Raw genomic sequence first — 27,291 nt, 5'->3', positions numbered from 1 at the left:
TCAAATCAAAGACTGTTTTCTCTGCTACTGCACGGCAAGCGGTACAGGAGCACCAAGTCTAGTACAAAAAGGCTCCTTAACAGCTTCTACCCCCAAGCCATAAGACTACTGAACAATTAAACAAATGGCCACCGGACTATAACATTGAACCCCCCCCCCCCCCCCCCCGCATTTGAGTTGTACACTGCTGCTACTTGCTGTTTATTATCTATGCATAGTCACTTCACCCTCTACCTACATGTACAAATTACCTCTAACCTGTACGCCCGCACACTGACTCAGTACCCGTACCACCTGTATACAGCCTCGTTATTGTTATGTTATTGTGTTACTTTTATCATTTTTAAAAACTTTAGTCTATTTGGTAAATATTTTCTTATCTCTTCTTGAACTGCACTGTTGGTTAAGTGCTTGTAAGTAAGCATTTCACGGTAAGATCTACACTTGTTGTATTCAACGCATGTGACAAATAAAGTTGGATTTGATTTACTAACTATACATCCTGGCAACCCATCATTACGCACACCTAGCAATCATCATTACACATACCTGCACCCCATTATTAGACACACCTGAACTTCATCACAACCCTGATTATTCCCCCTTTATTTAGCCCTCAGTTGTCATCAGTCCTTAGGTGTTATTGTTTTTCTCTCATGTTCAGTACGCTTCTCATGTTTGTTCGTTTGTATCTGTTCCATATTAAACTCACCTTCTGCACCTGTTTTCTGACTATACGTTACAACGTCTTCTCGTACATGTTGACGAAATACTAATGTTTCAGTGTCCGGGGGTTTTACAATGCATTCAGAAAGTATTCAGACACCGTCACTTTTTTCCACATTTTGTTACGTTACAGCCTTAAAATGGATTCAATAAATGTTTTTCCTCATCAATCAACACACAATAACCCATAATGACATTGGGAAAACAGTTTTTTTATTTAAATACCTTATTTACACAAGTATTCAGACTCAAAATTGAGTTTAGGTGCTTGATTGGAGTCCACCTGTGGTAAACTTAATTGATTGGACATGATTTGAAAAGGCACACACCTGTCTATACAAGATCCCACAGTTGACAGTGCATGTCAGAGCAAAAACCAAGCCATGAGGTCGAAGGAATTGTCCGTAGAGCTCCGAGACAGGATTGTGTCAAGGCACAGATATGGGGAAGGATAATATAACATTTCTGCAGCATTGAAGGTCCACAAGAAGACCGTGGCCTCCATCATTCTTAAATGGAAGAAGTTTGGAACCACCAAGACTCTTCCTAGAGCTGGCCGCCCGGCCAAACTGAGAAATCAGGCGAGAAGGGTCATTCATCTGTGAATTCGATGGTCACTCTGACAGAGCTCCAGAGTTCCTCTGTGGAGATGGGAGAACCTTCCAGAAGGACAACCATCTCTGCAGCACTGCACCAATCAGGCCTTTGCGGTAGAGTGGCCAGACGGAAGCCACACCTCAGTAATAGGCACATCACAGTCCGCTTGGAGTTCTCTAGTCTGATGAAACCAAGATGGAACTCTTTGGCCTGAATGCCGAATGTCACGTCTGGAGGAAATCAGGCACCACTCTATCTCCTGGCCAATAACATCCCTACGGTGAAGCATGGTGGTGGCAGCTTCATGCTGTGGGGATGTTTTTCAGAGGCAGGGACTGGGGGACTAGTCAGGATCAAGGGAAAGATGAACGGAGCAAAGTACAGAGAGATCCTTGATGAAAACCTGTTCCAGAGCACTCAGGACCTCAGACTGGGGCGAAGGTTCACCTTCCAACAGGACAATGACCCAAAGCACACATCCAAGACAATACAGGAGTAGCTTCTGGACAAGTCTCTGAATGTCCTTAAGTGGCCCAGCCAGAGCCCAGACTTAAACCTTAAATCGAACATCTCTGGAGAGCTGAAAATAGCTGTGCAGCGTCGCTCCCCATCCAACCTGACAGAGCTTGAGGGGATCTGCAGAGAATAATGGGAGAAAGTCACTAAATACAGGTGTGCCAAGCTTGTAGCATCATACCCAAGAAGATTTGAGGCTGTAATCGCTGCCAATGTTGCTTCAACAAAGTACTGAGTAAAAGGTCTGAATGCTTATGTAAATGTGATATTTCCGTTTATTGTTTTTATAAATGTGCACAAATTTCTAAAAAACGGTTTTTGCTTTGTCATTAAGGGGTATTGTGTGTAGATTGATCAGGAACAAATCTATTTAATCCATTTTAGAATAAGGCTGTAACGTAACAAAATGTGTAAAAAATCAAGGGGTCTGAATACTTTCCGAATGCACTGTAAAACCCTCTGACTCTGAAACATTAGTATTTCATCAACATGTATGAAAAGACGTTGTGTGTAGAGTAAGTTTTATGTTTACTTAAGAGTGTGTCCAGAGATAAAGTCATGCAAGTTGGGATTTCAATCAGTTTTTGCAGAGTTCTATGCTGACCTTTTTTTTTTTATTACAAGGAACAAGTGTGCGCCTACGTTGAAAAATGTAGGCCCGTACAAAGACATTTTAGGGCACAATTAAAAATATTTGAGATATTAAAGCTATAATCTTTACTTTTTCTAGGCACACTACGGGTAAAATTGTCAAGTCTTGTTTTGTAATGTTGAAATCCCAGAGTTTGGCAGTAGAGAGAAGCAGGCATGCAGGAAAGGTGTGGAGGGTTGTGAGGCCACTCACTGGCACTGCCAGAGTAAGGAATCCCTGGCACAGCTTCACTCAATCACCCAGGTTGCCCTGGTGATGGAAGGATGTCATAGAATTTACCATGCTATAATGCCCATTGGCCATCTCTCTGACTTACTCCACATCATTGGTTCCTTTCCCTCCCTGCCCCCACCCTCTTCCATCTCCTATGACAGATCACTCTGAGGATTTGCTGCATCATTTTGACAAATTCTATCTTTCTTTGGTCTTTCATGGAGAAAAACATGGCATCTAATCAAAGTATGAGCCAAAATGACATAAAGGGCAGCCATTTTGAGGCTATCATTGCTGTCTGTCATCGTTGATAAACACAGGCCAAACAGCTAGGAGAAACACACTGTTCCAGACCATTGGCTTCCTCCAGTCCACCTCCCATCCTCTGATTTAGAAGATGCTGTCATTGGGAAGAGCAAAGAATGGTCGGGTGTGGCGTCTGCATGGTCCTAAGGGGCTCCGACTCATATCCCTCAGCAGCGCCTGCATGTCTCCTAGCGTCCCACTACAGTGGTTGCAGCAACGCTCAGCTGCAGACAGCAACGTCTCTGACCGAGAGCCTCTACAGTTTACAGAGAGAACAGGGCTGATGACATCCCACAGGAACATAGAGAGATTTTTTAAAAATCTATCATCTTCAAATGTATGCCAAACAAAAACCATTGATTGCAAAGTTAACAAACTATATGCACAAGGAGAACTTTCAACAATTTCCACAGAAAATTGTACAAAAATGCATTTACACTGAAAAAATATAAACGCGACATGCACCTTTCATTTTCTCATAATTACAGTGGAGCCCAGAGATGGGGCCCGTCTCTGATTGCTTGTAGGAATCTATTACTGCCCTATCGCCATGATTAACAAGGATGTACACATACACACTCATCGTGTGTGAAGAAGCTGATGACAGTGCCTTTCAACACATCGGTGAGGTGCAACACTTCACACTATAAAAGGTCATGTCACCTCTGTCACCTCCCATTAACCGGTCCACTACTGAACCCCCTGTAGCAATACACCACTCACTGCATCTTGTTTGACCTCAGAACTCACATTAGCAACCCCCTGCTAATGGCTAGGCTTTAGCTCAGAGTGTTAACACAATAGTGTGCAAACAACCTGGGTTTAAACCCAGTCTGTCATACCTAAAAGATTGAATTTGGCATGCACAAAAACATTTTGTCATTGCATTAGGCATCTGAGACACCACAGAATACTGATTACGTTCCAAGTAAAGGGCTATCAATTCATAAGCCCTGAAAATGACCATACATACACTGCACTGCAGAATTAAGTCGAGTATTCGCACAATGTTTGACAAATGGGGTTCATTAACTTTTAACGGAATGGTCCAGCAGTCGGGGGGGGGGAGGAAAAACAGATGAACGTAATTTATGTTCACCCCCTTATGGTGTAATTTGTCCTAACCCGAAAACATGTAGAAAGACACTCTCATTAAGACCCAGCAGTTGGGTGGCGGTGGTCTTCAAACCAAGACCAGGTTAACGGTATTGAGGGTTGACAGGGTCAAGAAAACAATGCCTCTCATTATGTGTACAAGGACACAGTAGTGCTTGCCACATGGGGACATCCATGTAGTGATTAAAGAAGTCCGGGATTGACAGCGAATCCCTGGTGGATTCTATACCCTGACGGGGACACACAAGTACCACATGCCTGCCCTTGTATCAGCATAGAGTAAACGCTGAAACAAAGCTTAGAAAACACTCAAACTCTGAGACGAACCCCAATCGTTGCCCCTGGTGAGACATTAACTGGTTAGATAGCACATGCACAGAGCATTGTCACAGACACATAGGCTTACTGCAGCAGTCACCAACCTTTTCAAGCCAAAGATCACATCCCAAGTCCAAACGTAAAACCAAGATCTACCACTTGCAAATAATGATGACAAAACAAGGCTACAACGTAGTTCCACTTTGACATTCTTTATTTTCTTACCTGTCAGTCACACGCAACGTTTTCATTTAATTACACAAATAGTATAATTAGAAATGCAACTAACATTTTATAACAGTCATATTACATGTTTCAATATTTCCACAGGTCTATTACTCATTCACCATTCATTAGACAAAATGACAATACTCAAGTAAGTGCAACTAGCATTCAAAATATTATGACAACAGTCACATCATTCAATTGTTCAAAAATATGTTCACACAAATCACAGCCCTACCACCATTCATTACCTCAATAATCAGTCAATTACAGGCCTAAGCCAATCATGTACAGTACTGTTTCACTTTCCCTTTTGAACAACATACAACACAGATCATATCCTTTTGTAAACAATATAGCCTACAAACAGATTTCAAACTGGCAATACTCACTCACTCTGATGGCTGTGGATGAGATCACCTCCCCACACACACGCATTCAATGTGATGGCTGTGATTGCACACTATCAGCAGGTGCTCTATAGTCTGTCTCATAGTTTGACACAGCAAGTCTGACACTGTCTGTAAGATGTATATTAGTTAGACAAGACCTGTTCTTTGACTTGATAATTTTCATCTGTGAAAAGGCCATCTCACAGAGATATGTTGATCCAAAGTAGGCCGTCGCCTAAAGTGCGCAGGATGAGCTGTCGGTTGAGTAGAAAGCGACAGCTGTGCTTCCAATACAGACTTGAGCTCGTCAACTTTCTTTGAGCGAAGTGTGCTCTTTAGCGGGTCGTTTTTTTTTATTTTACTTGGGGTGTGTTATATAAATAATTCTAATGGTGTTTGTGGTGCCGCTCCACGTTACCCCTTTTTGCGAGGGCTACAGCCTGGTGACAAATCAGGCAAATCCTTTTGTCCTTAACTACGGTGAACAGAAAATCGTGTTCCCATTCTTCATGACATGATACATTTTTTGCTCTTTCCGTTGTGCCTCCGCAATCGTTTCGTTAGATTGCGTATCGTTAGCTTGATAGCTCGTGAGCGTTACAAGTGCCTGAGCTAATCAGGGACATAATTTGTCAGACGTTAAACCTAGAAACGGTATTTGATTGGCCAGATAACCCCTGCCCCGCCCCTCCACCCCCATCACTACACACAGGGCTCACACATGGAGCATTTCATTTGAAATTAAATTTATAAAAAATAATTAATAAATGTAAACATTTAGACGTTTATGGTGTTTTTTCTATGATTTTGAAAACTCCTCGCGATCGACTTTGAATGCTTCCAAGATTGACTTGTCGAGCGATCAAAAGGGCTGGTGACTCCTGGCTTACTCTAAGTACAGCAGCTAGAGAAAGAAACTCTGGATCTGTCTTCAATGAGACTTCAGGTATCCTACATGCAATGTTTGGCAGCCATGTCCCATCATTCTCTTCCCTGTCTTATGGGACACTGGCACTGCCTGCTACCTCAGGGTATGTAATGTCACCTATCCTCACACAAGGCCTTGAACAGGGTTTACCATCCCCAGTATGGCACTCAAACCTTCACAGCCAAGGTCCAAAGAAAAGCCATACACGCTGCCCTAAGTTACAAGCATAGTTTGTTGTTTGCCATTGAACAAACCCGTTCATCAATCAAATAATGGTTCCAGGCACGGTTATACATCATTCCAACTTCGTTTTGAAATGGATAACAGTAAAAGCACAAGATGGATACCCCCAAATAAAGAAGACATTAGTGGCGTGCCTGCTTTTTTCCCTGAGAATAACATGCAATTTACGCCAATGTCTTCAATCATCAGCAATAACAGGGCAGAATGACAATCAGTCAGTAATGGTAAGGCCAGAAATGCAATGTATGAAGGCAAATAATGCCCCTTGGGTCTGATAGTCGAAACAAATCATAAAGTTAAAAAATATATATACAATTTCTCACTGTTGCTGAGGTTTAGGAACCCATTTTCTGACATCCTTATTTCCTGGAAAACAGGGAATGGGGATAACATAACAGTTTCCCCCATTTCCTATTGCTCTTTTATCAGTGCCCACATTCTTTCACTTCCGCTGCTGACCCAGCAGCATGGCCGAAAGTTCCAAAACACAAATCTCTTTTTCACGTTTTTCCTAAAGAGATCCCGGCACTTCCCGCTAACATAACAGTTTCCCCCAATCAAGACCTGACCTCTCACAGAAAGTCCAATCAACACAAAAACGGTGAATGAGAAGATTTAAAAAAACAGCCAGAGGAATTAAAAGCAGTTGTCTTTGTGACTTGCCTGTTGCCTTCCTCACCACAGCCCAGACAGTCACACATTTCCACACAGACACATTTTTATACAACCCTATTACACAGGACCACGCTACAATAGTACAACATATAATTTAAAAAGCCTTTGCGATAATGCATCTTCTTCCCCATAGCTTATTGAGTGAGCCAGTGTAAGCCAGGCAGCTGCCAAGGTCACAGAGACATCCCCATTTAAATGGATGCCCAGCAGTCAGGAGCCCTGCTGGTGCCTCCACCCTCTAAATGTGACTAATTGCTCCTACAGTTCTGCTTCTTAGGGTACAGGTTCTAACTCAGTACTGGGGTGTTACGCCTCAGTGGGCTAGTGCTCCATGCATCAGCTTCAGCTCTCAAAGTATACAGGTACACACGCACACTTGTGCATGCATGCATGGACACACACACACACACACACACACACACACACAGCTGGATGGGACGACATGCTGATGAGGTCACTAGAGTGTGGTGATATTAACACACCACACCTGGCCACACCCACAGGGCAGAGGTACATGCATGCTTTGACTCTCTTACAAAGATACTAAATGAGATCGCAACACTTCAATTAACAGGTGTGCCTTGTTAAAAGTTAATTTGTGGAATTTCTTTCCTTCTTAATGCATTTGAGCCAATCAGTTGTGTTGTGTTAAGGTAGGGGTGGTATACAGAAGATAGGCCTATTTGGTAAAAAAGCCAAGTCCATATTATGGCAAGAACAGCTCAAATAAGCAAAGAGAAATGACAGTCCATCATTACTTTAAGACATGAATGTCAGTCAATCTGGAAAATTTCCATAACTTTGAAAGTTTCTTCAAGTGCAGTCGCAAAAACCATCAAGAGCTATGATGATACTGGCCCTCATGAGGACCGCCACAGGAAAGGAAGACCCAAAGTTACCTCTGCTGCAGAAATTGCAGCCCAAATAAATGCTTCAGAGTTCAAGTAACAGACACATCTCAACATCAACTGTTCAGAGGAGACTGTATGAATCAGGCCTTCATGATCGAATTGCTGCAAATAAACCACTACTAAAGGACACCAATAATAAGAAGAAACTTGCTTAGGCCAAGAAACACGAACAATAGACATTAGTGGAAATCTGTCCTTTGGTCTGGAGTCCAAATTTGAGATTTTTGGTTGCACTTACTTGAGTCTTTGTGAGACACAGAGTAGATGAACGGATGATCTCTGCATGTGTAGTTCCCACCGCAAAGCATGGAGGAGGTGTGATGGTGCTTTGCTGGTGACACTGTCTGTTATTTATTTAGAATTAAAGACCACTTAACCAGCATGGCTAGCACAGCATTATGCTGCGATATGTCATCCCATCTGGTTTGTGCTTAGTGGCACTAACATTTGTTTTTCAACACCTACAGGCTGTGTAAGGGCTGCATCAGATGACCTGGCCTCCACAATCACCCAACCTCAACCCAATTGAGATGGTTTGGGATGAGTTGGACCGTAAAGTGAAGGAAACGCAGCCAACAAGTGCTCAGCATATGTGGGAACTCCTTCAAGACTGTTGGAAAAGCATTCCAGGTGAAGCTGGTTGAGAGAATGCCAAGAGTGTGCAAAGCTGTCATCAAAGCAAAGGGTGGCTACTTTGAAGGATCTAAAATATAATATATTAGTTGGTTACTACATGATTCCATATGTGTTATTTAATCATTTTGATGTCTTCACTATTATTCTACAATGTAGAAAATAGTCAAAATAAAGAAAAACGATTGAATGAGTGTGTCCAAACTTTTGACTGGTACTGTAGCTCCAGATTGCATTCAATGGTCACAAAGTAATCCTCCCAAGACTTTTTAATAGTGACTCATCCTTTCTAAATGCCCAGATGATAGTGGTCGGAGAATATGGTCTAAGACTCCTCCTTCGTTCCAGTACTACAACCAGGTAGTCTAGCAGTTAAGCACGTTGGACCAGTAACCAAAACGTTGCGGGTTGAAATCCTATAGCCGGCAAGGTGGAAAAGTCTGCTGTTCTGCCCTTGAGCAAGACAGTTATCCCCCAACAACTATCGCGTTTTAAGGTATGACCCAAGTGCAGGCAGTGTTGAAGAAACAAATGTTTATTCATTAAGTAGGGGCAGGCAAACGATAGGTCAAGGCAGGCAGGGGTTAATAATCAAGAGGGGGTGAAAGGCACCAGAACACCAGGCGGGATCAGGGTCAGGTCAGGCAGGAAAGGTCAGAACCGGGACTATATCAAAGACAGGAGCAAGGTAAACCGTTGGTAGGTTTGAATGAACAAAACTAACTCGCACAGACAGACAGAAAACACAGGTATAAGTACCCAGGGGATAATGGGGAAGATGGGCGACACCTGGAGGGGGTTAGAGACAAGCACAAAGACAGGTGAAACAGATAAGGGCATGACAACAACAACTACTCCCCGGGTGCTGATGATGTTGATCAAGCCAGCCCCCCACACAGAAGATGCATTTCGGTTGAATGCATTCAGTTGTGCAACTGACTAGGTATCCCTTTTCCCTTAAACTGCTTCCATCACAGTTTCCTATTCCCTCTGCCTGCCAAGTCCACTCTGTTGAGAGGTTATACCTTTTGCATTGATCAGCGTCTGTATCAGTGTCTGACTAACTGACTCAGCGAAGCCTTAAAGAGCAAGTCAGCAGGCTATGCTATAAGGATGTTATGACATAGAATATCCTGTAGGTGTGCCAGCGTCATCCGTTAACATTATCTCAGACTCAGGCAAGAAAAACAAAGTGGTTGTAACATACTTTTACCACCGCAGGGCTGTATTAGAGTCTACACTGACAATGCGGAAGTCATTAAACTGAGAACGAAAACGAGTTAATCTGGTTGTGGTGCATACATCATTGTCTTTGTGTTTGATCTGACTAGCAGGTCCTGTTTGCCAATTTTGATTACCTGAAGAATAATGAGTCGAGTCGAAACAAACACAACATTGATTGTGCATTGGGTTATGCATCAGTGACAGAGAAAAGCTCCTCAGTCATGCGACACAATGTTGACATGACTTTTATACTAAACAAAAATATAAAACACAACATGCAACAATTTCAAAGATTTTACTGAGTTACAGTTCAAAAATGAAATCCGTCAATTGAAATAAGTTCATTAGGCCCTAATCTATGGATTTCACATGACTGGATGGATTTCACATCTGTTGAGCACAGATACCTTAAAAAAAAGAAGGTAGGAGCATGGATCAGAAAACCAGCCAGTATCTGGTGCGACCACCATCTGCCTCATGCAGAGTGACACATCTCCTTCTCATAGAGTTGACCAGGCTGTTGATTTTGGCCTGTGGATTGTTGTCCCACTTCTCTTCAATGGCTGTGCGAAGTTCCTGGATATTGGCAGGAACTGGAACACGCTGTCATACACGTCAATCCAGAGCACCCCAAACATGCTCAATGAGTGACATTTCTGGTGACCATGAAAGAACTGGGACATTTTCAGATTCCAGGAATTGTGTACAGATCCTTGCAACATGGGGCCGTGCATTATCATGCTGAAACATGAGGTAATGGCGGTGGATGAATGGCACGGCAATGGGCCTCAGGATCTCGTCTCTGTATTTCTGTGCATTCAAATTGCCATCGATAAAATGCAATTGTGTTCATTGGCGGTAGCTTATACCTGCCAATACCCTAATCCCTCCGCCAACATGGGGGCGCTCCGTTCACAACGTTGACATCAGCAAACCACTAGCCCACACAACGCTATTCACATGGTTTGCGGTTGTGAGGCCGGTTGGACGTACTGCCAAATTCTCTGAAACAACGATCGAGGCGGCTTATGGTGTAGAAATGACCATTCATTTATCTGATAAGAGCTTTGGTGGACATTCCTGCTGTCAGCATGCAAATTGCACGCTCCCTCAAAACTTGAAACATCTGTGGCATTGTGTTGTGTGACAAAACTGCAAATTTTAGTGGCCTTTATTGGCCCTGGCACAAGGTGCACCTGTGTAATGATTATGCTGTTTAATCAGCTTCTTGATATGCCACACTTATCAGGTGGATGGATTATCTTGGCAAAGGAGAAATGCTCACTAACAGGGATGTAAACAAATGTGTGCACAAAATATTAGAGAAATAAGCATTTTGTGTGCATGTAAAATTTCTGGCATCTTTTATTTCAGATCATGAAACATGGGACCTACACCTTACATGTTGTGTTTATATTTTTTGTTAGTGTAGTTACCGTATAAGGTATGGGTGGGTCTCATTCTCTCTTACTGTATCCCTGTCTGTCACAACCCAATTTGGCCTCACTAATACCACTACCCCAGAGACATAAAAACCACTAGTGCTCTTGGCTCTGCTGTTACCGTAGTAACAGAGACACACAGATCTTGGATTTCATTTCACTGAATAGGGGGCACATTCTTGCCCCACAAATATTCAAATTAGGAGAAAACACCAGTTCAGACTATCTGATATTGCAGGCCTTCTGTCAAGACATAGTAGACAGAACAGGCAAATGGCATGCAACCCGTGTCTACATTCTACAGTGAGCCTTGTGTTTTCAAATTCTATGCAATTTCGACATGTATTTTCTATTGTTGGATAGCACTCTTGAATGTAGTGAATAAATGTGGTTAATACCCAGGAATTCTAGTACAACATAGTTTCAACATCAATGACTCTTCCTTTGATTAGCGAATAGGCTATATGAGATTTTGTTTGGACTTTACCTTTAAATTGCATACGCATTATGCTATTCCATTACAGTAAAGCATTGAATAATTTGCTTTTGCGATGTCCAGGTGTCCAACATCAGTTTGGAATAGTACCCAAGCAGAGAATGCCTCGCATTCGCGTCATGTCACATTCGCACACTCCCAGATTGTGCGTGCGAACCATGGTCAACCGCGCGACCACTGTTACATCAATTAAAGGCCTTATAAAGAAAACTTCTAAAACCAGCAGTGGTGCATACAGATGTCATCTGCAACATGAACATGCGAACTTCACGTAAGATTCAATCATTTTCGACCGAGAAGTCGGATGGAGCATATATAGGCAGCCTTTTCTGCCTCATCGAAGTACGTCCAAGATTGCACAACTAAATGGGTCTCTTAATAAATGTGCCCTTACCTGCCCACTGTTTGGTTGGCGAGCTGTCGCATTCTATTGAATTGCTTCTTCATCTTCTATTTTTCTGCGTTAACACCGATGGATAGAGCGACTCCACATTTCTCATTGACAAAACAGTCCGGTACTCCAACGAGAATTACACCTTTTATCAATCCTTTTTTATCATAGCCATAAGGAACGCATCGCAAATCAAGAGTATTAGGGGAGACAATTTCAACGCATTTTATGGTCCCTGTCACGCAGTCCACTGCTCAGAGATGCTGTACCAATTTCTCTGGGCAGAGTGACAGCTCACGACACGACGCTGCGCAGTAGCGCAGTATGGGGAATGTAGTTCCACCGACCAAACGTTGAGCCTACAAAGAGACCATCATGAATTCTACATGATACAGTGTTTAAAACAAAGTGCATACACTTTTTTTCAACCTGACAAAATATCTAGATAACACCCTTGTTCAGTTTAAAAGCAATTCCATTGCTCTATAGGTAGGTTACATTGAAAAACAAGAATTGAGTGGGCATTCACTGTTCGTATGGGCCAAGGTCTACTTGCAGACCCCAAGTACCAAAATATACTTTTTGCATTTCAGTATAGACAATTTAATCTACTTACAATATCAGGTGAAATATGCATCTAATACAACATGTCAGATAATGTCTAAGGAACGTGGTTTGATACCTGGTAGGTCACACACAGACCCTGGCACATGTCCCTAAAATGTCCTTATGTTGAACAATTTGGTTTGTTGATAGTACAATAAAGCAGTCAGATAGTATAACTAGTTTAGGTAGGCCTAGTCTGCAGAAAAAAATATTCTGTGATTTACTAAGGAAAACAGCATCATCTTGTGGCTATTAAAGCAGAGTACCACACAGATTCTTTACTCATTTAATTTGTATAATTTGTGCTTAGCATTGGCTGCAAAAGTCTGTGATAGCTTTTTACAGCAACACATACACTTTCTGTTCTCAAGGAAAAATATCCAAAGAAATATGCTGTCATCGAAGACAGAAATGACTTTGGGTGCTATGCAAATCAAATCAAATCAAATGTATTTATATAGCCCTTCGTACATCAGCTGATATCTCAAAGTGCTGTACAGAAACCCCAAACAGCAAGCAATGCAGGTGTAGAAGCACGGTGGCTAGGAAAAACTCCCTAGAAAGGCCAAAACCTAGGAAGAAACCGAGAGAGGAACCAGGCTATGTGGGGTGGCCAGTCCTCTTCTGGCTGTGCCGGGTGGAGATTATAACAGAACATGGCCAAGATGTTCAAAAGTTCATAAATGACCAGCATGGTCCAATAATAATAAGGCAGAACAGTTGAAACTGGAGCAGCAGCACGGCCAGGTGGACTGGGGACAGCAAGGAGTCATCATGTCAGGTAGTCCTGAGGCATGGTCCTAGGGCTCAGGTCCTCCGAGAGGAAGAAAGAGAGAAAGAGAGAATTAGAGAGAGCACACTTAAATTCACACAGGACACCGAATAGGACAGGAGAAGTACTCCAGATATAACAAACTGACCCTAGCCCCCCGACACATAAACTACTGCAGCATAAATACTGGAGGCTGAGACAGGAGAGGTCAGGAGACACTGTGGCCCCATCCAAGGACACCCCCGGACAGGGCCAAACAGGAAGGACATAACCCCACCCACTTTGCCAAAGCACAGCCCCCACACCACTAGAGGGATATCTTCAACCACCAACTTACCATCCTGAGACAAGGCTGAGTATAGCCCACAGATCTCCGCCACGGCACAACCTAAGGGGGGGGGGGGGGGGGGGCGCCAACCCAGACAGGATGGTCACATCAGGGACTCAACCCACTCAGGTGACACACCCCTCCCAGGGACGGTATGAGAGAGCCCCAGTAAGCCAGTGACTCAGCCCCTGTAAATAGGGTTAGAGGCAGAGAATCCCAGTGGAAAGAGGGGAACCGGCCAGGCAGAGACAGCAAGGGCGGTTCGTTGCTCCAGAGCCTTTCCGTTCACCTTCCCACTCCTGGGCCAGACTACACTCAATCATATGACCCACTGAAGAGATGAGTCTTCAGTAAAGACTTAAAGGTTGAGACCGAGTTTGCGTCTCTGACATGGGTAGGCAGACCGTTCCATAAAAATGGAGCTCTATAGGAGAAAGCCCTGCCTCCAGCTGTTTGCTTAGAAATTCTAGGGACAATTAGGAGGCCTGCGTCTTGTGACCGTAGCGTACGTGTAGGTATGTACGGCAGGACCAAATCAGAGAGATAGGTAGGAGCAAGCCCATGGAATGCTTTGTAGGTTAGCAGTAAAACCTTGAAATCAGCCCTTGCTTTGACAGGAAGCCAGTGTAGGGAGGCTAGCACTGGAGTAATATGATCAAATTTTTTGGGTTCTAGTCAGGATTCTAGCAGCCGTATTTAGCACTAACTGAAGTTTATTTAGTGCTTTATCCGGGTAGCCGGAAAGTAGAGCATTGCAGTAGTTTAACCTAGAAGTGACAAAAGCATTGATAAATGTATTTATTTATTTATTTTTAACTCTGTTTATTAAGTTTTACACACACATACACACACACACACACACACACACACACACACACACACACACACACACACACACACACATACACACACACACACACAAACAGACAAGACAAAGCAATATAAATAATATACTCAACTAGAAAAAAAATACAAATACAAATACAAATTAAAAAATGGCTTTAAAGATACCAGACTTTAGACAAGTTAAACATACCAGGCAGAAGGCTACAGAGGTTAAAGGGCAATCTATAGTACAGGGACAGAGCAAACACCTCACCATTGTTCCTGTAAACAGTCAAGGGATAAGGGTGGAGAAATGCAACCACTCACAGAGAGTCATGGCCACAGACCGACCATCCACTGGATCAAAAAAAAAATGCTTTAAAATAAAAAATAAATCAAAATAGAATGATTATTCATGTAGGCGTGAACAAAATGTAAAAATAACTGGGAAAAACAAGCTCACACTTCAGTCTCTGCCCCGGCAAGATGAACAAGGCATCTGCGGATCACAATCAATAAGCACATGGACCTTAATGCCCTCCCCAGCAAAAACACAGAGAGAAGCTCCTCCAACCCTCAAGTCACAGACTTATTTAGTATTAATTGGAATGCCATCAGAGAATGGACTGTTTAAAGTAAGACCGGAATGGAGCCCAAAACTCATCAAACAGTTTGGGGTTCCCACGTGAATTTAATTGCATTTTTTCTAGTTTCAGAGAGCACAACACATCCCTCACCCAATATTTATAAGATGGGGGAGCTGCCATCTTCCAGTTCTGTAGTATTAGCCGTCTAGCTAAAAGAGTTGTATAAGCAACAGTGTCCGACTGGATTCTTGATAGGGGGGTACCCATGGGCAGTACTCCAAAAAGGGCTGTAAGGGGAGACGGATCTATAACAGTGTCATATATATCAGAGAAACATTTAAATATTAATTCCCAGAAACCTGACAGTTTATGACAGCCCCAAAACATATGCAACAGTGTGGCTGGTTCCAAGTTTGGCCCCCGACCAGTGGATACGGTGAACCACCTTGAATTGAATGAGGCTGTGTCTAGTGCTAAAAGAGGACGAGTGCACCCTGTGCAGCACAGATTCCCAGGCGTCTTCCCCAATTTCCTCCCCCAAATCCTTTTCCCATCGAGTCTTTAAAGGCACCAAAGAAGGGTTCTGTAAGTCATGAATGATTGCATATACATCTGAAATTGCGCCCCTAGGAAGCTTGTTCAGCTCCAAGATGCTCTCTATAGCTGTATTCGCAGGCCTATTGGGAAATCCAGGTGTGTTAGCTCTGACAAAGTTTCTAGTCTGGAGATAGCGGAAAAAGTGGGATTGGGGGAGATTGAACTTTTCCTGCAGCTGAGAAAAAGAGGCAAATGTATCATCAAATAATAATTGGGCTAGCGAGGAGAGGCCTAGTGAGTGCCAAATGCCCAAAGCCCCATCATTCAAAGATGGAGGAAATAAAATGTTCTGATTGGGCCTGATAGAGAAAAGCCTCGGAGGCTAAAGGCTAAACGGAACTGATTCCAAATTTTAAGAGACTGCTTTACAATTGGGTTGACACACCTTTTGCCTAGGGACACTGGGAGAGACGAGCATAGCACAGAGGAAAGTGCTGCAGGTTTACACGATTCAGACTCCATCTGGACCCAGAGTGGTCTAGGGCCAGTAGGATCAGTCTGCAGCCAGTACAGAACGGCTCTGAAATTCGCAGCCCAGTAGTATGTCTGAAAATTTGGTAGAGCTAAACCCCCCCAATGACCTAGGCTTCTGTAAATGTTTTCTACCAATCCGTGGTACCTTGCCATCCCAAATAAAATGCATGAATGTTTGATCCAGTGAAATAAAAAAAGATTTTGGAATAAAAATGGGTAAACATTGAAATAAATATAAAGATTTGGGCAACACATTCATTTTAATGACATTAATCCTTCCGATAAGAGAAAGGGGTAGCGAATTCCAAAAAGTAAAAGATTGTTTCAATCTGTCTGCTAGAGCAACAAAGTTTTCCTGAAACAAATTTGAATATTTCCTTGTCACTTTTACTCCCAAGTAAGTGAATTAATCCCGGACAATCCTAAACTGAGAACTTGTAAAAGAGCACTTTAAAGCAGCCTTGTTTACCGGAAAAAGCTCACTCTTGCCTAGATTCAGCTTGTACCCCGAGATTGATCCAAACTTTATAAGAACAGATAGGGCACGTGGCAATGAGGTATCGGGGTTGGAGATAAACAAAAGGAGGTCGTCAGCATATAGCGAGACTTTCTGCTCCAAGCCCGCCCTGATTATGCCTTGAATGGCATCATTAGAGCGTAGTGCAATGGCGAGAGGTTCGATTGCCAAAGCAAACAACAAGGGGGAGAGTAGGCAACCCTGTCTGGATCCGCGGTGCAAGGGAAAATAGTCAGAGGACAAGTTATTAGTCCGTACCGAAGCCATGGGGGTAAAATAAAGAATCTTTATCCACGCAATGAATTTGGGGCCAAAGCCAAATCTATAAAGGGCAGCTGTTAGGTAATCCCACTCAACGCGGTCAAATGCTTTTTCGGTATCAAGTGAGACCACCACCTCCGGGTCCTCCGACGCTGGGGAGTACAGTATATTCATAAGGCGCCTAATATTGAAAAATAAATGCCTATTTCTCACAAAGCCAGTCTGGTCAGAGTGTATTACTTGGTGCAGCAAGCCTTCCATACGGATGGCTAAAAGCTTAGCTAGGATTTTGTAATCACAGTTTAAAAGCGAGATTGGGCGATAGGATCCACATTCCAGGGGGTCTTTGTTTTTCTTTAGTAGTAATGAAATTGAAGCCTGATAAAGACTAGGCGGTAGCTTTGAAGTATTAAGGCACTCTGCAAATAGTCGAGACAAGAATGGGCAAAGCAGACCAGAAAACGTCCTGTAAAATTCGGTTGGAAAACCGTCCGGACCCGGTGATTTACCACTTTTCATTGCGGACACTGCTGTTGCAATCTCCTCAAGCGTAAATTCTTCTTCTAGATAGTCATGGGAGTCTGTATCAATTGAAGGCATATTCAAGCCATTAAAGAAGGAGTCAATCAGCAAAGGGTCTTGAGGGGATTCAGAGGAGTATAGCGCAGAGTAAAATTGTTTAAATTGATCATTGATCTCTTTATGGATAACTGTGGTGGCACCAGACGGGGTCCTTATTTGTGGGATTAAACGTGAGGCCTCAGATTACGGATCTGATGCGCAAGGAGTTTACTGGCCTTGTCGCCTTGTTCATAGACTTTGTATCGAGCTCGCAAGAGTAACTGTTCAGCTTGCCTGGTAGAAAGCTCATCAAATTCAGATTGGAGTAGTTGGCGCTCTTTATGCAGATCAGAGGAAGGATCCGTAGCATACTTCTCATCCAATGTGGCTATGGACTCGCTCAGGTCCCGAAGTCGCTGGGAGCTAACTCTGTTTTGGTTGGCTGTATAAGAAATAATTTGGCCACGTAGGTATGCTTTGACTGGTGTTGAATTAGTTTCTAGGAATAAGGTGATTTCAGAAGAAATTAAATTGACAAACTCCTTATCTGAGAGTAAAATGGGGTTGAGACGCCATTGATAACACATAGGAGGTCGCTGGGGAAACTCTAGTTCAAGCACTAATGGTGAATGGTCAGAGATAACAATACTCTCGTAAGTACACTGCCGAAGGTTAGGCAGAAGTTTTTTGTCCAAAAAGAAGTAATCAATCCGGGAGTATGTTTGATGAACATGAGAATAAAAGGAATACTGTCTATCTGTAGGATGTAGGAAACGCCAGGCCTCAAACATAGCATATTTCTGAAGAAAGGTTTGAATAAGTAGGGCACATTTAGATGGGCCTGTATTTGTTTGTGAGGACTTGTCAAGAACTGGGGACATTTTACAGTTGAAATCCCCCCCTAAAATCAACAAATGAGAATCTAAATTGGGAATAGAAGACAGAAAGGAAGAAATTAAACTTGTGTCATCCCAATTGGGAGCATAAACACTAGCCAAAACAAGAGGGGTAGAAAACAGTTCACCGGTTACTATGACAAAGGGAGTAGCTTTATCAACCAGAATAGCAGCACCTCTTGATTTACTATGAAAGTTCGAGTGGAACACTTGACCAACCCAGTCCTTACGCATCCTAAAATGCTCACCAGTCCTCAAGTGAGTCTCTTGTAGAAATGCAATATTTGCATTCAAACCCTTTTAAGTGTGCCTTTAAGTGTGTCAACAGCCTCTTACGCTTCACCGGGTTGTTAACCCCTTTGGTGTTCCAAGAAATGTACTTGATCGCATTATTTCGGCCCCTCTGGACATTCCCGTTATTCAACCCTGTCATTAGAGCATAGAATGGAAAAGCACTGAGCGCCCAAAACCCCCAGAATAACTTGTCTCAGAGTAATAATGTACGGTGGTAAATGTTTGGGAAAAGTACAGAAAAAAAACAGAAAAAAAACTAAAAGGACAGAATGACAACATTAGAACTGAACAATTCAACCTGCCCCCCCCACCCCCTCCCCCCATCCCAGACAATACCTCCCCAAACGAGGTACAAGCCTAAATAGAACATGTTCTCTTCGCACAGTATGTCTGTGAGAGTGCGGTCTTAAACCTAAACCCACAGTCCCGCTCTTTAAAGTCGCGTTTTGTTAGTGGATCAAGCAGCAAAAAGAAAGATTTGTATGTTTTTTTTTTCAAATAAAAAAAAGGCGAATCCCTTGTGCAAACGGAATGACAAAAGCACCACCTGTAGATGTATATAATGGTATTCCCAGTCTTATAACAGGCATTGAGAGAGAAAATAAATAAAATGTATAAAGGCTCTCAGCCAAAAATCTAATTTGAAGTAAGGAAATCGTAGTAAGACAATCAAAAATAATAGTAATTATAATAGTAGTCTAGTTGACGCTGAGACAGCTTACAACCAATACCAAAAAACTACGTGTGCGCAACGTTGAACGTTTACTGGGCATAAATGACGCTCAAAACTTTTAAAATTAAAGTGAGGCCCCAAAAACCGTGTAGCCTCAGGAGACATTTACTGTTTACTGGGTCAACGCAAACGGATGCAGTAAACAAATAACCAAAAATATTTTGAGTCACTGAGACAATGTGTAAACAAAATAAATAGGTGAATGAGATAAGGCACGCACACTAGATGATCAAAACATTAGATCACATCAAATAAGCCTGAATAGTTTCGCCAACTATACAAGACTAGCCTGTTATATCTAAACATAATTTTACCACAGGTGGGTTACTTACTATCCACAGTTCGCAAGCAACAGTTGCTGAATTGTGAGCATATTCAAGACTTCTTGATGTGACGTTGAATGTGAGCCATAGCCTCATCCGGAGATTCAAATGTGTAGTCTTTACCCTCATGAGATATCCATAAACGGGCCAGGAATCGCAGTCCATACTTCACACTTGAATGGTCCCGAAGTACTCGTTTGGCCTGTCCGAAAGCTGTGCGCTGCCTGGAAACAGTGGGAGAGTAGTCCTGGTAGATGGAGAAGCTCTGTCCTTGAAAGCTCAGAGTGGTATTGCGGGCTCGTCGGAGGATCTCCATCTTCTCATGAAAAAAGTGCACTCGAAGAATTATGTCACGGGGCCTCTCCCCATCCCGGGGCTTTGGGCGCAGCGACCGTGGGCTCGATCAATCAGGGGCTTTTCATCTAAGGCAAGAACATCCTTCAGCAGCCCTGAAACAAAATCCGTGGCGCGATGCATTTCCGCGGACTCTGGGACCGATACAAGTCTCAGATTATTGCTGCGAGAGAATCCCTCTAGACTCACACAGCTCTCCTTCACCTTTTTCAAATCCGCAGCTAGGCGTTTAACTTCAGCCTCCAGGGATGTAGTTAAATCGGAGACATTAGTAGCGGAGGTCTCCAGTGCTGCAATCGTTGTAGTGTGTGACGCAGTTGTTGTTTTGAGTAATGTGATTTCTGGCACAGTCTCGTTCCGCAGGATGGTTAAATCTGCTTTTAATGTATCAGAAACCTCCTGTATTCTGGCCTCAATCGTAGCAACCACCTGTGTTTTCATTTCAACTATCTCAGAGCGTAGTAGTTTGATGGCCTCGAGAATGTCCAAGCCGCGCCCCCGGGTAAAGTGTGCGTCCCCGGGCCCTCAGACTCAGGAGAGGGCGGTGATGAGAGCGGGTCTTGTAGGCCGGGTTTTCTCAAAGTCATGCTTTTGGCCTTATGCTTGGTCGACATGCTGACATTCGGAAGCAAAGTAGTCTTGGTTTTTACGGAAAGGCATCACCAAATTAATATTTGAAAATAAATATGGTTCTGCTGCAGAATTCACATAAACTTTAAGAATACCACGGGAGCAAACGGAAAACACGTCAGTCGCAAATGGCGTCCCCTACCATCCCCCCTTGATTAATTTTTCTGCATCATTTTTGGACAGAAAGTTTCAGATTTTTGCAATGTTACGTAGATGGAAAAAAGCTGTCCTTGAAATGGTCTTGATATGTTCTTCAAAAGAGAGATCAGGGTCCAGAGTAACGCCGAGGTCCTTCACAGTTTTATTTGAGATGACTGTACAACCATTAAGATTAATTGTCAGATTCAAAAGAAGATCTCTTTGTTTCTTGGGACCTAGAACAAGCATCTCTGTTTTGTCCGAGTTTAAAAGTAGAACGTTTGCAGCCATCCACTGAAACACATGCTTCTAGCGAGGGCAATTTTGGGGCTTCACCATGTTTCATTGAAATGTACAGCTGTGTGTCATCCGCATAGCAGTGAAAGTTAACATTATGTTTTCGAATGACATCCCCAAGAGGTAAAATATATAGTGAAAACAATAGTGGTCCTAAAACGGAACCTTGAGGAACACCGAAATTTACAGTTGATTTGTCAGAGGACAACCATTCACAGAGACAAACTGATATCTTTCCAACAGATAAGATCTAAACCAGGCCAGAACTTGTCCGTGTAGACCAATTTGGGTTTCCAATCTCTCCAAAAGAATGTGGTGATCAAAAGCAGCACTAAGGTCTAGGAGCACGAGGACATATGCAGAGCCTCGGTCTGATGCCATTAAAAGGTCATTTACCACCTTCACAAGTGCAGTCTCAGTGCTATGATGGGGTCTAAAACCAGACTGAAGCATTTCATATACATTGTTTGTCTTCAGGAAGGAAGTGAGTTGATGCGCAACAGCCTTTTCTAAAATGTTTGAGAGGAATGGAAGATTCGATATAGGCCAATAGTTTTTTATATTTTCTGGGTCAAGGTTTGGCTTTTTCAAGAGAGGCTTTATTACTGCCACCTTTAGTGAGTTTGGTACACATCCGGTGGATAGAGAGCCATTTATTATGTTCAACATAGGAGGGCCAAGCACAGGAAGCAGCTCTTTCAGTAGTTTAGTTGGAATAGGGTCCAGTATGCAGCTTGAAGGTTTAGAGGCCATGATTATTTTCATCATTGTGTCAAGAGATATAGTACTAAAACACTTGAGCGTCTCTCTTGATCCTAGGTCCTGGCAGAGTTGTGCAGACTCAGGAAAACTGAGCTTTGAAGGAATACGCAGATTTAAAGAGGAGTCCGTAATTTGCTTTCTAATAATCATGATCTTTTCCTCAAAGAAGTTCATGAATTTATCACTGCTAAAGTGAAAGCCATCCTCTCTTGGGGAATGCTGCTTTTTAGTTAGCTTTGCGAAAAATAGGATGATCGAGCAGCAGTAAGGGCTCTTCGGTACTGCACGGTCCTGTCTTTCCAAGCTAGTCGGAAGACTTCCAGTTTGGTGTGGCGCTATTTCCGTTCCAATTTTCTGGAAGCTTGCTTCAGAGCTCGGGTATTTTCTGTGTACCAGGGAGCTAGTTTCTTATGAGATATGTTTTTAGTTTTTAGGGGTGCAACTGCATCTAGGGTATTGCGCAAGGTTAAATTGAGTTCCTCAGTTAGGTGGTTAACTGATTTTTGTCCTCTGGCGTCCTTGGGTAGACAGAGGGAATCTGGAAGGACATCAAGGAATCTTGGTGTTGTCTGTGAATTTATAGCACGACTTTTGATGTTCCTTGGTTGGGGTCTGAGCAGATTATTTGTTGCAATTGCAAATGTAATAAAATGGTGGTCCGATAGTCCAGGATTATGAGGAAAAACATTAAGATCCACAACATGTATTCCATGGGACAAAACTAGGACCAGAGTATGACTGTGACAGTGAGTGGGTCCAGAGACATGTTGGACAAAACCCACTGAGTCGATGATGGCTCCGAAAGCCTTTTGGAGTGGGTCTGTGGACTTTTCCATGTGAATATTAAAGTCACCAAAGATTTGAATATTTTCTGCTATGACTACAAGGTCCGATAGGAATTCAGGGAACTCAATGAGGAACGCTGTATATGGCCCAGGAGGCCTGTAAACAGTAGCTATAAAAAGTGATTGAGTAGGCTGCATAGATTTCATGACTAGAAGCTCAAAAGACGAAAACGTCATTTTTTTTTTGTAAATTGAAATTTGCTATCGTAAATGTTAGCAACACCTCCGCCTTTGCGGGATGCACGGGGGATATGGTCACTAGTGTAGCCAGGAGGTGAGGCCTCATTTAACACAGTAAATTCATCAGGCTTTAGCCATGTTTCAGTCAGGCCAATCACATCAAGATTATGTTCAGTAATTAGCTCATTGACTATAATTGCCTTTGAAGTAAGGGATCTAACATTAAGTAGCCCTATTTTGAGATGTGAGGTATCATGATCTCTTTCAATAATGACAGGAATGGAGGAGGCCTTTATCCTAGTGAGATTGCTAAGGCGAACACCGCCATGTTTAGTTTTGCCCAACCTAGGTCGAGGCACAGACGGTCTCAATGGTGATAGCTGAGCTGACTACACTGACTGTGCTAGTGGCAGACTCCACTATGCTGGCAGGCTGGCTAACAGACTTCTGCCTGGCCTGCACCCTATTTCATTGTGGAGCTAAAGGAGTTAGAGCCCTGTCTATGTTGGTAGATAAGATGAGAGCACCCCTCCAGCTAGGATGGAGTCCGTCACTCCTCAGCAGGTCAGGCTTGGTCCTGTTTGTGGGTGAGTCCCAGAAAGAGGGCCAATTATCTACAAATTCTATCTTTTGGGAGGGGCAGAAAACAGTTTTCAACCAGCGATTGAGTTGTGAGACTCTGCTGTAGAGCTCATCACTCCCCCTAACTGGGAGGGGGCCAGAGACAATTACTCGATGCCGACACATCTTTCTAGCTGATTTACACGCAGAAGCTATGTTGCGCTTGGTGATCTCTGACAGTTTCATCCTAACATCGTTGGTGCCGATGTAACGGATGTGAAACGGCTAGCTTAGTTAGTATGGCAACTGCTCGTCACCCGACTGCAAGGTGCTACAGAGGGTAGTGCATACGACCCAGTACATCACTGGGGCCGAGCTTCCTACAATCCAGGACTTCTATACGAGGCAGCGTCAGAGGTACGCCTTAAAAATTCTCAAAGACTCCAGCCACCCAAGCCATAGACTGTTCTCTCTGCTTCCGCACGGCAAGCACTAGAGGAGCGCCAAGTCTGGGACCAAAAGGCTCCTTAACAGCTTCTACCCCAAAGCCATAAGACTGCTGAACAGTTAATCAAATGGCTACCAAGACTATTTGCATTGACCCCCTTATTTATGTTTGTATTTATCTCTTGCACAAGCTCAATGTACATTCACTGGATTCTAACCACACACACATACAGTGGGGCAAAAAAGTATTTAGTTAGCCACCAATTGTGCAAGTTCTCCCATTTAAAAAGATGAGAGAGGCCTGTAATTTTCATCATAGGTACACCTCAACTATGACAGACAAAATTAGAAAAAAAATATAGAAAATCACATTGTAGGATTTTTTATGAATTTATTTGCAAATTATGGTGGAAAATAAGTATTTGGTCACCTACAAACAAGCAAGATTTCTGGCTCTCACAGACCTGTAACTTCTTCTTTAAGAGGCTCCTCTGTCCTCCACTTGTTACCTGTATTAATGGCACCTGTTTGAACTTGTTATCAGTATAAAAGACACCTGTGCACAACCTCAAACAGTCACACTCCAAACTCCACTATGGCCAAGACCAAAGAGTTGTCAAAGGACACCAGAAACAAAATTGTAGACCTGCACCAGGCTGGGAAGACTGAATCTGCAATAGGTAAGCAGCTTGGTTTGAAGAAATCAACTGTGGGAGCAATTATTAGGAAATGAAAGACATACAAGACCACTGATAATCTCCCTCGATCTGGGGCTCCACGCAAGATCTCACCCCGTGGGGTCAAAATTATCACAAGAACGGAGCAAAAATCCCAGAACCACACGGGGGGACCTAGTGAATGACCTGCAGAGAGCTGGGACCAAAGTAACAAAGCCTACCATCAGTAACACACTACGCCGCCAGGGACTCAAATCCTGCAGTGCCAGACGTGTCCCCCTGCTTAAGCCAGTACATGTCCCGGCCCGTCTGAAGTTTGCTAGAGAGCATTTGGATGATCCAGAAGAAGATTGGGAGAATGTCATATGGTCAGATGAAACCAAAATAAAACGTTTTGGTAAAAACTCAACTCGTCGTGTTTGGAGGACAAAGAATGCTGAGTTGCATCCAAAGAACACCATACCTACTGTGAAGCATGGGGATGGAAACATCATGCTTTGGGGCTGTTTTTCTGCTAAGGGACCAGGACGACTGATCCGTGTAAAGGAAAGAATGAATGGGGCCATGTATTGTGAGATTTTGAGTGAAAACCTCCTTCCATCAGCAAGGGCATTGAAGATGAAACGTGGCTGGGTCTTTCAGCATGACAATGATCCCAAATACACCGCCCGGGCAACGAAGGAGTGGCTTCGTAAGAAGCACTTCAAGGTCCTGGAGTGGCCTAGCCAGTCTCCAGATCTCAACCCCATAGAAAATCTTTGGAGGGAGTTGAAAGTCCATGTTACCCAGCAACAGCCCCAGAACATCACTGCTCTAGAGGAGATCTGCATGGAGGAATGGGCCAAAATACCAGCAACAGTGTGTGAAAACCTTATGAATACTTACAGAAAATGTTTGACCTCTGTCATTGCCAACAAAGGGTATATAACAAAGTATTGAGATAAACTTTTGTTATTGACTAAATACTTTTTTTCCACCATAATTTGCAGATAAATTCATTAAACATCCTACAATGTGATTTTCTGGATTTCTTTTCTCATTTTGTCTGTCATAGTTGAAGTGTACCTAAAGTGTATGAAGTGTATGAAATGTACAGGTCTCTCTCATCTTTTTAAGTGGGAGAACTTGCACAATTGGTGGCTGACTAAATACTTTTTTGCCCCACTGTACATACTACACACACACACACATGCATATTGACCCAGCCGACACACACATTCCTTCACACTCTTCACATATGCTGCTACTCTCTGTTCACTATCTATGCATAGTCACTTTACCCCTACCTCCATGTACATATTACCTCAATTATCTTGACTAACCCGTACCCCTGCACATTGACTCAGTACCGGTACCCATTATACAGTTGAAGTTGGAAGCTAACATACACCTTAGCCAAATACATTTAAACTCAGTTTTTCACAATTCCTGACATTTAATCCTAGTAAAAATGATATGTCTTAGGTCAGTTAGGATCACCACTTTATTTTAAGAATGTGAAATGTCAGAATAATAGTAGAGAGAATGATTTATTTCAGCTTTTATTTCTTTCATCACATTCCCAGTGGGTCAGAAGTTTACATACACTCAATTAGTATTTGGTAGCATTGCCTTTTAATTGTTTAACTTGGGTCAAACGTTTCAGGTAGCCTTCCACAAGTTTCCCACAATAATTTGGGTGAATTTTGTCCCATTACTCCTGACAGAGCTGGTGTAACTGAGTCAGGTTTGTAGGCCTCCTTGCTCACACACACTTTTTCAGTTCTACCCACAAATGTTCTATAGGATTGAGGTCAGGGCTTTGTGATGGCCACTCCAATACTTTCACTTTGTTGTCCTTAAGCCATTTTGCCACAACTTTGGAAGTATGCTTGGGGTCATTGTCCATTTGGAAGACCCATTTGCCACCAAGCTTTAACTTATACCTTGAGATGTTGCTTCAATATATCCACATAATTTTCCTATCTCATGATGACATCTATTTTGTGAAGAGCACCAGTCCCTCCTGCAGCAAAGCACCCCCACAACATGATGCTGCCACCCCCGTGCTTCACGGTTGGAATGGTGTTCTTTGGCTTGCAAGCCTCCCCCTTTTTCCTCCAAACATAACGACGGTCATTATGGACAAACAGTTATATTTTTGTTTCATCAGACCAGAGGACATTTCTCCAAAAAGTAGAATCTTTGTCCCCATGTGCACTTGCAAACAGTAGTCTGGCTTTTTCATGGCAGTTTTGGAGCAGTGGCTTCTTCCTTGCTGAGCAGCCTTTCAGGTTATGTTGATATAGGACTCGTTTTTACTGTGGATATAGATATTTTTGTACCTGTTTCCTCCAGCTTCTTCACAAGGTCCTTTGCTGTTGTTCTGGGATTGATTTGCACTTTTCGCACCAAAGTATGTTCATCTCTAGGAGACAGAACACGTCTCCTTCCTGAGCGGTATGATGGCTGCGTGGTCCCATGGTGTTTATACCTGCGTACTATTGTTTGTACAGATGAAAGTGGTACCTTCAGGCGTTTGGAAATTGCTCTCAAGGATGAACCAGAATTGTGGAGGTCTTTTGGCTGATTTCTTTTGATTTTCCCATGATGTCAAGCAAAGAGGCACAGAGTTTGAAGGTA

At 43.0% G+C, this 27,291-nt stretch overlaps 1 protein-coding gene across 8 annotated transcripts in view; it reads right to left on the bottom strand.

Annotated features, from left to right (window-relative positions):
- The window catches only part of LOC109869949 (rho GTPase-activating protein 44-like), a 113,182-nt gene extending 100,052 nt beyond the window's left edge, over positions 1–13,130 (bottom strand). For 7 of the 8 annotated variants that reach the window (XM_031805109.1, XM_031805114.1, XM_031805110.1 and 4 more), the window contains exon 1: positions 12,008–13,130. In XM_031805109.1, coding sequence (XP_031660969.1) covers positions 12,008–12,060 — 53 coding nt within the window. In that variant the 5' untranslated portion in view covers positions 12,061–13,130. The remainder of the gene's footprint in view (positions 1–12,007) is intronic. The other variant, XM_031805113.1, reaches the window with a different exon arrangement.
- Positions 13,131–27,291: the final 14,161 nt, after the last annotated feature.

The sequence above is a fragment of the Oncorhynchus kisutch genome, linkage group LG25 (assembly GCF_002021735.2).
Source record: "Oncorhynchus kisutch isolate 150728-3 linkage group LG25, Okis_V2, whole genome shotgun sequence".
NCBI classification, from domain to species: Eukaryota; Metazoa; Chordata; class Actinopteri; order Salmoniformes; family Salmonidae; genus Oncorhynchus; species Oncorhynchus kisutch.
The sequence above is the reverse complement of the archived record's forward strand: the minus strand, read 5'-3'. Positions and strand labels throughout refer to the sequence as shown.